The sequence below is a fragment of the Nansenia antarctica genome, assembly GCF_963989245.1.
Source record: "Nansenia antarctica genome assembly, chromosome: 3".
Classification (NCBI taxonomy): Eukaryota; Metazoa; Chordata; class Actinopteri; order Argentiniformes; family Microstomatidae; genus Nansenia; species Nansenia antarctica.
This window is the reverse complement of record NC_137688.1, coordinates 31,666,338-31,677,901: the sequence shown is the minus strand read 5'-3', so window position 1 is coordinate 31,677,901 and position 11,564 is coordinate 31,666,338. Positions and strand designations below refer to the sequence as shown.

The 11,564-nt window shown below is 44.0% G+C and overlaps 1 protein-coding gene across 1 annotated transcript; it reads right to left on the bottom strand.

Moving 5' to 3' along the window:
• Window positions 1–5,165: 5,165 nt before the first annotated feature.
• gpr180 (G protein-coupled receptor 180) lies at window positions 5,166–11,203 on the bottom strand (the record flags this gene model as incomplete). The annotated part of the gene is made up of 9 exons (XM_080527856.1): window positions 5,166–5,318; window positions 5,593–5,670; window positions 7,538–7,729; window positions 8,302–8,459; window positions 8,700–8,749; window positions 8,954–9,134; window positions 9,653–9,853; window positions 10,392–10,535; window positions 11,065–11,203. The coding sequence occupies 9 exons, from the start codon at window positions 11,201–11,203 to the stop codon at window positions 5,166–5,168; spliced, it is 1,296 nt and encodes a 431-aa protein (XP_080383982.1).
• Between the last annotated feature and the right edge of the window lie 361 nt (window positions 11,204–11,564).

The following is an 11,564-nucleotide window of genomic DNA, read 5'->3' as shown; positions in this document are numbered from 1 at the left end:
GAACGATTGACGCACGCATCAGAGGTGCTTGTGTGACGTACGAAGCTTCGTTCGAGTAGTCACGTGGTTTTTGCCAATTTGACACGAGCATCGATACATTTGTATCGACGCACATTGTGTCGGAAGATCGACGCTGTGTCGTGACTACTGCGTCGAGCGTAACATCACTAGGTCAGAGTACAGATGTGTAAAGGTGTGGTCAGAGTGAAGGTGTGGCCGGTGGCGGGAATTGCCTAAAGGTTAGGGAGACCGGCTAACAATCGGAAGGTCTCTGGTTCGATCCCCAACTGAGGAGGGAGCTGCATGTGAACTGGTGATGGAGGGCTGCTGGCATTTTTGCTCAAGGCACAGGGTCAGCCATAGTCAGAGCAAGTGCCTTGCTCAAGAGCACAACAGCAGTGGTAGGCACCTTAGATATGATGCTGGTATCATCTAAGGTGTCCACCCCTGCCGTTGTGCCCTTGAGCAACCCCTAACTGTTCCATGTTTTGTTTAGATAGTGTCGTATATTTTTACACATATTAATAGCCTTCTTATATGTCGTATATTTTTACACATATTAATAGCCTTCTTATATAACGTATATCTTACACATATAACACACAGATATAACGTATATTTTTACACATTACATACATATTAAATTACATATATTTGAGGCCTACAAGGGCATTTGAGGACAGACGATCGCGGGGAGATTTGAGCAATTGTCGCACATGCGCTGACACACACACACGAACATGCACGCCCCCAAGGGTATAGGCCAATCAGAGGCCTAGAAGGAAGGATCACGATTGGCCAAGAACATACTGTGATGTGATTGGCTGAGGGCCGCTATAAAACCCTGTGCTGAGGAGGAGCTCAGTCTGTTTTTCTGTCTACCTCTCCCCACGTCGTGACTGTTTTGTGTGCCTGTAATCTGAGGATCCGATCTTTTTTGAATAAATACTCTTAAACTTTGGCCAGGAGTTTTTACCTCATTTTTAATCACTGAACAGAGAAAATATTCTACAATAGCTGAGACATTGTGTCATTGTGCTGATTGGTTGCCAATAGCTCAAATTAGCCTACTGCATAATCCAGCTATTATCTCCCTCCTTCGTTCAAAATGAAATATACTGACCCTTTAAACTTGCAATTGCCTTTGACAATCTGCTGACAATTCTGCAGACTGTGGACTTGTGAACTCGGAAAAAGATCCCTGTCTAACATTTCAAAACACCCTGTAGCATAAAAACTCAAAGCTACTAGGAGCTGGAGAAGTTGTGGCACAGCAGAGTTCCTCTCACTTCCATGCTTGATAGCTGGTCCAACCTTCCCATTGAAGTAGCCTAAATGACAGACTCTTTTGTAAATCTATACCGCTGGGAAAACTCACTATTGTTATGCAATTAAATTGGGTTTAATCTGTCTTGAGTTTTCCTACAAGAAACTCCCATCCAGCAAAGATATGCAGCCATTATTATTTGTCAATAAAACTGAAACACCCAACACCAGGGGAGGTTTACATTATTATTATTATTATTATTATTATTATTATTATTATAGTTTACATGATATACATACACTGTTAATCCATTTTCAGACTAGGTTTAAAACTACTGGTGCAACACACTTGAATTCAATCTAGGCTAGGTTGAAATGGAAATTACACTGAGACTGCCAAATGTTTAGATTTATCCAGGATTAATTGTAAACTACATTTAACATAGGTTTAAAGTTCAGTGCAACAGGATTAGTAAACCTGGATTTAACCCAGTTTAAAAGTGAAACCATGTTGATGCAACCCTGCCATAGTCTGCCATATTTCATATATGTATTTAAAGTGTATAAATATAAATGTATCTAGGCTATACTTAATTGTATGCATTTGCCTATGTGCACAGGAGAGCCCTACAACAATGCTTACCATGAGCTGCCTCAACAGACCACTGACATATACCAACAATACAACAGATATATCAAGTAGCCTAATAACAGAGCAGTGAATATAATACCAACAAAACAGGATATATGTAGCCTAATAACAGAGCTGTGAATATAATACCAAGGCAACAAAACAGCAGATATCAAGTAGCCAAACAGAGAAATAAAACGGCCGTTGGCTTCAACTAATCGCGCTAAATCTCTTACCTTCGGTCAGCACCTGCTAGCAGACCTGCTAAAACTCCTCAACTCCTCTTTCATGCCAAGCCTCTCGTAGTCTCCCCGATGTCTGACAGAAGTAGCCCCATAGTCTATTTACTAGTGATGGCGAGATGAAGCCGACGCTTCGGAGCGTGTATCGAGTAACAGAGGCAGAATTTTGTGAAGCGCGTACCGAGGCGTGTGTTGATGACGTACGATTCGGGAAGTGGCTCGGATTTGGCTCCTCCTCCTCCTCCTCCTCGTCATCACAGCCCCCCATATCAGAAGCTTCGCAGCCTGTGACTCAAGGTAATGTATACTGGATACATTCTAATTGTCTTATTGTATATATTCACTGACACTGACAGCCTGTTTGTCTGTTTTAGGTAACAAACTGTGGCGTCGTTTAGACACCACAGTCCTGCAGGCGAGGACCCAAAATGTAACTGCAGATGCAACAGTGGAGGTCCATACCTACCTGGCTGAACCAAACATCGAAAGGATGCAGAACCCCCTACAGTATTGGGAAGAACACAAACATGTGTATCCTAATTTGTATAAACTTGCCGTTAATTATCTATGTACCCCAGCTTCATCTGTGCCCTGTGAAAGGATATTTTCAAAAGCAGGTGAAATCGTCTCAAAAAAAAGAAACCGCCTGAAGCCCAGCACTGTGGGGAAATTGTTATTTTTTAAATAAAAATGAATAAAATGTTGTTGTTCCTAGTAACACAAGCACATTTATTCAATTCAAAGCTTCACACACCAAATCCACGGTGTCATTATCACTCTGCCTGCTATACATTTATTGTCCACTTGATGGCGCAGTAGAGCAAATGAAGCAACATGAAGCTTCGGTCCAAGTGTGACGCAATTTGATGGAAAGCTTCAACAGTTCAAGAAGCTTCATCTCGCCATCACTACTATTTACTGAAGGCTGAATGTTATTGAAAAGTTTACTTTTTCATGACAGAAGGCATAAGGCAAGTTTGTAATGAGGTCTGAGAAGAACAAGACACAGGCGGGACGCAGCTGCCTCTAATGTAAACCTGAAACAGCTGAGAGGTAATTAGTCTCTTGTGTAGGTGTGGCTGATGAATCCTATTGGTTGACACCTTAAACGACCGTCCTGATTGGATATCAATAATGATTGGTAAACAATTAGAATCGACCGTTGACCGAGGCTCAGTGTCCTCACAGCTTCGTATGCTAATATAATGGAATATAATACTTAACATTACTTGTAAAAAAAATAAAAATAAAAATAATTATCATCATCATCCTTCCTTCTTCTATAGTGACTGCCACCTTACATTAAAAGTAGTCCTAGGCTACTTTATACATGCATGTTGTAAATGTATTAATACATGGACAGCCTACATTAAGCAGGGCCGGCTCTAGGCATTTAGGTGACCTAGGCGAGAGTATGATTTTACCACATACAAACGTCCTATGTGCCACACACGTAACTTTACCGTACTTCAACTGTTGACTCTTCCCTGGCCTGGTGGGTTGGTGAAATGGCTGTGATTGGCTAGGTGGCCGTTCAATCAATCTAACTTGACCAATAGGTTTTCATGTGTGGGGAACTCACTTAGCTTTGCAGCTCATTTCATTTAAAGTAGAACCACTATCAATAATAATAGGCTTACGCAGAATTAATTTATACATGTATATATTCATTAAGTAATGTATAAATTCAATTTTATTATAATATGCATGACATGTTTATTTACAAAAAAATGTAGTCATTAATTTATACAGTCCAATCAAACATGCTTAACAAAAACATCAAACAGTCATCTTGACCATTTCCTGTAATATCTTAGCATAGACAGTCCTATCCTATCGCCACACACAACACGAGGCCTCTCTCTCCAGTGACTACATGATTGTCATCTCAAGCACAGGATTGCATTATCATTGCACATGTCAAGTTCAAATAACACAATACCAAGCATTCATATTCAAGTATAATTCCCAAATCGATGCACACAATAATAATAACAATATAATTTCTCAGACATGCATGACTGCCATGTTCTTGTGCTGGGGACGAAAGAGATTTCTTTAACCTTTCACTGAAAGTTTCACCTAATGCTGTTTTAGTTTCAGCAAACCCTAAACCGAAACTTGTCACAAAACACATGTAAACTGACAATAATGGAACAAAACAACAGCAAAACTTTAGCATGCCGCCATTTTGTCAAATATAACCCAACATTGAGATGGTTCTAAATGACATCAACAGACCAACAGTCATTGTACATCCATTGCACAATTCAATCAAACAATTATGGAGTCTTACCCTCGGTCCGAGAAATGAACAGATATATATATATTTATATATATTTTCATTCATAATTTTTAGGAAAACAAGACATTAAAGGATGACCCAGAGATAAAATAAAGATTGAAGGGAAAACATTAAGAACATCAGGAAAAGTGTAAAGACAGTTTCACGTTTCTTCACTGTTGCCTTTTTATTCCCTTCTGAAAATAACTAGTGCAACCTTTGCACTTGGTGGGAGTGTTTAAGTTAATCCAGCACTAGTTGCAATTAGAAATACAATCGCGAACCACATATTTGTAACGCTATCATATGTTTTACACCAACAAATGAGTCTCTGGAGTTACGATCTTGAACAGTTTTTGACGTGCCCTTGACGTCACATCTCTCTCCCATCGCTCCATGGTTGGGGAGGGCTGCTGTGCCCTTCATACAGTACCTATCTGGTCAGACCTATGCATGTATCCAGTAAGTGTGCTATTCAGTTACATGCACAGGCAGGTAAGTCACTCCTGTACTCTTCTATATATTTCGGTGTCTTCCAAAATCTTGTCTTCTTTCTCTTCATCACATCTTCATCACAAACTTTCTCCTTCCTGCTCCTCCTCCTCCTCCTCCTCATCTTCCCTCAGTGAGTGAGAGGAGTGGAGGGGATTGGCTCTTTTAACTGTGGGTGTCACAGTGTCTCCCTCCCCCCCCTTCAGTGGTGTCACAGTAAATATGTCCCCCCCCCCCCTCTGCAGAGGGGTCAGTAGCGTCCGCGGGTACTTCTGGACATAGTTAGCGGTAGCGTGACGGAGGAGAGAGAGGAGACCTCCCAGTACAGACTCCGAGACAGGAACAACTGGTAGAGGATCACCACCGATATGGACTGGCACAGAATCACACCGATGGTTACCACCTACAGACACACAAACACCAACAAAAATGGAATTAAATGTCTTGTACTACTAAACATACAAAAAACATACACCAATTCTTCCTTCTCCTAGCACGACGACCGCCAATGGCCCCAGGCCTGAGCATAGATTGCTTCTTCCTGCTATGACTGGTGGACAGATGATTCACTTACTTAGTCAAATGTATTTGTTGTAAGTCGCTTTGGATAAAGGCATCTGTTAAATGGCAAAGGTACAGTCAGTGTTGTGTGTGTATAGTGTGTTTTCATCTCTCACCTTTTCTCTCTGATGCTCACTGAAGACGGCAGACAGGAGCACCAGGACAGGGTGGCAGAGGAACCAGAGGAAACAGCCCTGAGAGAGGACAGTCAGGCAGATTGCATTGTTTTTTTGTTTTTGTTTTCTGAGTGGGGCAGTCCCACTCATATTTTTAATTTTTTAATTGATAGATACAGTGAAGATTTAGACAGGAAGGATGGGTGAGAGTTAGAGGAGGGATGACATGCAGGATATGTCCCCGGCCGGAACCGAACCGGGGACCCTGCGGTTACATGGTCAGCGCATAATAGTGATGGGGGAAACAAAGCTTTCGACGCAATTGACACGTTCGACACAATTGTGTCGGAAAAAGTGTCGATCTTTCGATGCAGTCGATACAGCAACTCCATACTGCCACCTGCTGGTCAGGTCATGGTACTGCCTATACTGCCATCTGCTGGTCAGGTCGTGGTACAGCAGCTCCACAATGACATCGCTGGTCAGGTCGTGGTATGGCGGCTGTATCGACTTATTCACAAGTCAGGAATTTGAGGCAAAATACAATAAGCCCACCGTCATCTGCGATGTCTTGTTCAATAAAGGTGCTGTGACAAACTGTGTCGATGTGTATGTGGCCATATATGTGGTCTTAAAAGTTGGTGTGTCTAGTAGACTATAATAAATACATATATGAATAAATAAATAAATGCAACTGTTGTGTCCATTTCTGATATGAATAGAATATAATTTGCCATTTAGCAAACGCTTTTAATCCAAAAGCTACTTACAGGGACATTCCCCCTGGAGTAATTGTAGTACTCAAGGGCACACTAGTGGTGGTGTTTCAGGCAGGATTTGAACTCACAACCTTCCGATCACCAGTCCAATTCACTCCACTATCCCCTTGACATGTAAGGATACAAATCGGAATGACATTTCGGCATGTGTGGGACATGGCTGTTTGACAATTGGAGCAGATATAAATGGTCAACATGTCATAACAGGGTCAACAGTGTTGGGACGTGCTCGTGGAACAGGGAAAGAGTGCAAAACAAGGCTACATTGTGGAAACTGGACAGACTTGTGCTTATGTGAACAATCAAATATTTATTGCTTGTGTACATGAACAGGCAACGTTTTTTTATGTGTATCTATCTGGCTAGCCTATGTGTTGCAATTATGAATCTATGACTATCTATCAATATCTACCAATCTCATGTCTATTTCTATCTCTATCTCTGTCTCTGTCAATAAATGTATTCTGTCTAGCGTCCGTATGTCTCCACTCTGACTACAACCCTCGAATATGAGTGAATATGAGAGAGTTCAACGTCATTTTATGCAGTACCAAACTTGGAACACTGCCCCGTTTGCGGAACGACTGACACACGCGTCAGATGTGCGTGTGTGACGTACGAATCTTTCTTCGAGTAGTCACGTGGTTTTTGCCATTTGACACAAGCATCGATACATTTGTATCGACGCACATTGCGTCGGAAGATAGACGCCGTGTCGTGACTACTGCGTCGAGCGTAACATCCCTAGCGCATAACCCGCTATGCCACCTAAGCGCCCCGATTGCATTGTTTTTATGTTAGATGTATGTTGTTGTTGTTGTTGTTTTTTAAATATGTTTTTACGGCATTTCTGCTTTATTGGGATAGAGAGGGTAGAGATTGATAGGAAGGATGGGTGAGAGAGAGAGAGAGAGAGAGAGAGAGAGAGAGAGAGAGAGAGAGAGAGAGAGAGAGAGAGAGAGAGAGAGAGAGAGAGAGAGAGAGAGAGAGAGGAGGGATGACATGCCGACGGCCAGAATCGAACCGGGGACCCTGCAGTTACATGGCTGACGCTTTAGTGTGCTACACCACCAAGCGCCCCCCTTTGGGTTAGAATGTTGGGTGCCTACAGTTTGCTTAACTCTGATCTGTGTCCCTAAATGGGTTCACCCATTTGTTGTGTTTACCTTGGCGAAGCTGAGGTAGAAGTCTCTCTTGAGGGCGCTCCTCTCTGAGCTGATGATGCGGTAGAGCACGGACGCCAGGAGCAGAGCCAGGCTGATACGTAGAGCTATGAGTAACAGCCCTGCTACGCTGCGCTGGGCGTGGTAGCTATGGTGCTCCGTCTCCTCATACTGCTCCCACAGCAGCAGCGCCCCCTGGAGGACAGACAGATGAACAGCCGGGGAGTCAAAAGGAGCATTGACCAATCACAAGAGTGCCCTGAGGAGGAACTAATCCAACTCACTGATACTTCAGAGGTTCACAACGGAAATAAATCCTAGGATTTTATTGTGTGGTCATTCCTCGACAGCCCATGTAAGAGTATGACATATGGCATTGATAATACCTTTTTATGATCTCATGATCGTCAAATAAAAACGAACTAACTACTAATCCTAATACTGATATAATAATATAATAATGTCCTTCCGGTCTTTTGGTTTTGTTAGAAATAATAATTTCTTGATGAGAGATTTTTTTTCCCCTCAGAATAAATGTACTTCAATTAAAGGTTGGATGTTTCTCTTACTCTCTATAACCCTTTTTACTCATCTTTACCAGGGGTGCCAATAATTGTGGAGGGCACTGTAGAATAATAATGATAACGGGGAGCATGTTGAGTGTGAGTGCCATGGATGAGAGTAGTATTAGAGTGTTGAACAGGTTAGGGTGTAAAGTGAGGGTTGGGGCTAGGGTTCAAAGGTCAGGGTCTAGGGTACGGTCTGACCTGTGTGGCGACCCCTCCCATGGCCAGGGCCTTGGAGGCGGGAGAGGAGTCCCACTGGAGGGGTCTGCTGTGGGGCTTCCTGCCCCTGCTGAGGGTCCAGCCCACGCACAGGCTCAGCAGCAGGTAGAGCATGGACACCTGGGACACCATGTCAGAGACTGCAGAGGGGGAACCACATCACATCACATTACATTACATTTACATGACATGTTTGGCATTTAGCAGACGCCTTTATCCAAAGAGACTTACTACATATACATTTGACTAAGTAAGTGAATCATCTATCCACCAGTCATCATAAGAAAAAGTAATTATGGGGCACTTAGGTGGCGTAGCGGACTAAGCGTTGACCACATAACCGCAGGGTTCCCGGTTCGTAAACGGTAAGAAAGACTCACACTCAGCCAAGCTGCCCATGATGGGTATGCCTACCCCGTCCCTGGCATACCTGTGAGGAGACAAGAGTGTGGTTATTCTCAACCTAGTCGCAAGGAGGCCCTAGAATGCATGTGCCTGGAATGCCTATGCCTAGATCCGGCCCTGAATAAGTCAAACAGTAGTCAAACAGTAGTCAAACAGTTCAACGCTTTCACTCAGTGACAGAAACCAAAGCAGGGCTGCTGTTACACGACCGTGTCTGTCTCTCTCTCACCTGGCCAGGTGTATGAAGTTGAAGAGGGAGGAGACCCCCTGCAGAGCCAGGGCCGTGGAGAGGACCTTCAGGACCGTGTGCATGGGACCACCCTTACGCAGCGCCTGCCATAGGGGCTGTACGTAGATACAGGACGCCACGAAGTAGGCCAGGATCAACAGGAAGTAGAAACTATGCAGGCCTGAGAAGAGAGGGGGGGGGGAGAAAGGAAGAAGATGGGATGGGGGGGGGGGGGGGTTGCAGAGTGAGGAGGGAGGACTCATACTTAGACTGTATCATACATACTATCCTATTAGCACAATTTTTTGGATGTAGTAGAATTGAGCTTGAAGCAAAACAGATCCCTTGCAATGTGAGGGATAGTGTGCCTAATTCCGAGTCAGTGTATGTTTGTTGTGTATGTATGTTTGTGGGCATCAGGAGGTTATTGGTTATGTTTGTGGGCATCGGGAGGTTATTGGTTCTATGTATGTTTGTGGGCATCGGGAGGTTATTGGTTCTATGTATATTTGTGGGCATCGGGAGGTTATTGGTTCTATGTATGTTTGTGGGCATCGGGAGGTTATTGGTTATGTTTGTGGGCATCGGGAGGTTATTGGTTATGTTTGTGGGCATTGGGAGGTTATTGGTTCTATGTATGTTTGTGAGCATCGGGAGGTTATTGAAGCCGGCAGGGTGTTGGTTAAGACTCTTGCTGACCTGCCTCCTCAGCGCTGAAGTGTTCCAAGGGGTTCCCTGCAGCGTCCGGGTTGAACAGCAGGAGGTCGAAGCTCAAGTCCCCCTGCGCAGGGATGACCTGACCCTCCTGGCAGGTGTAGCGGTCTGCGTAGAGGGCGTGCCAGGCCTGGGGGGAGGACTGCTGGGGGATGGTCTGGTTGTGCTCCTCCTGGCTCAGACGGACTGGACATAAAGAGGTACACTAGCTCATATAAGCATTATTTATACATCTGTACATACCATACTGTACATAGTCACCTTAACTGTACATAGCTCATAACTGTATACCTCTAACTTCCATACTTGCCATACTGTACCTATCACTATCAAGTTTTTATATCATGTTTTATCACTATTTGCACTTCTGGTTAGATACTAAACTGCATTTCGTTGTCTGGTAGTTGTACTCTGCAATGACAATAAAGTTGAATCTAATCTAATCTAACTGGGAGGGGCTGGTTGACACTGTGTTGTGTGGTTTCTGGTGAGACAGCTGTTACACACCCTGAGGAAGGCACTTGAGGTAACATAAGTGGTGAAGAAATGTCACAGCAACGTGAGAAGAGTGTGCGACTTTCACTTTCATGTCGTTTTAAGACAGCTGCTACTCACTGGATATAGGTGACAGCAATATCGTTCATGACAACATGCGTCAAAAAACACACACAAAGCAAAACAATATAGGCAAATGTGTGACTCCATTATGCTGCACACAACTCACTGGAAAGCTGAGCTTTGGAGAGGCGGTCAGGGCAGCTGAGGTTGTCGAAGCCTTCCTCCATGTCCAGGAACAGCAGCAGCCTAGACTCCTTCTCCACAGCCAGGGGAGCGTTCTCCAGCCGGCACACGATCAGCCCATTACCCCCTGGAAGAGAGAGGGAGGAAGAGAGGGAGAAAAACAAGAGATGAGAAGTGGGAAAAGGTTGCCTAGTATCATCAGACTTGGAAACGTATTCCTCTCAGGGCCACATTTGTATTTACTAGGCCTATATGATGGGACTCTGAACCATTGGTCTGGTCTGGACAGACAATTACTCCAATCACTGTGTGGTTTGAACTTTGAACTTTGATGTGTGGAATCTGCGGAATTTCCCATAATCTGTTCTTTTGCACGTAACGTGGATCACTCCACTTCCATAGTGAATGAGACTGTGGTCTGACAAGACAGGGTATGCTATACATACATATCAACTCTTGTAGACTAGAGCAGGTAACTCAAAGCAAGAAGATGTGCAAAAGGTGTGTTGCTTCTAAACTAAGCACTGACATCACAGATCCGAGCCTGGCATTTCTAAAATACCCTTCAAAGATCAGGCATCATCATCATCATCATCATCACAGCATTTCATTGATGTGTGCATATCTATCTCTGCTGTCGCCAGGCGCACACCTACCATGGTACATGAATCTGGTGATGTACTGCCCATTCTGCTCTCTCGCTGTGTCGCTCTTGAAAAGTCCCGAGACAGTTTTCCCCAACACACCCGGACTGCAGAGCAACACAGCTGTAAGTGTGGCTATTAACCGATACATAGTCCTACTAAATGCGTCTTAGCAATTTAGATAGAATAAACAAATATCATAGCTGAGATAATGAATCAATGGATGTGGGAAGAGTTCCTTCTGCACTGACAGTTTGATGGAATGAGGTTTTACCCAATCATCGACGGACCTCTGCCGTACGTCACACGCGGGAACCAATGAAAGTGAGGGGAAAAGCGGTGGGACCAACCCACCGCTGGCCTCTGGGTTGCTACGTGTCAACACTGCCGTATTACAGGGTGTGACTGTCGCGAATACGTGTCAACACTGTCGTATTACTAGGTGGGACTGTCGCAAAAGGTGTTCTAAGTTTGTCTGCCACCTAATCGTTAACGGTGCATCTTGTGTTTGA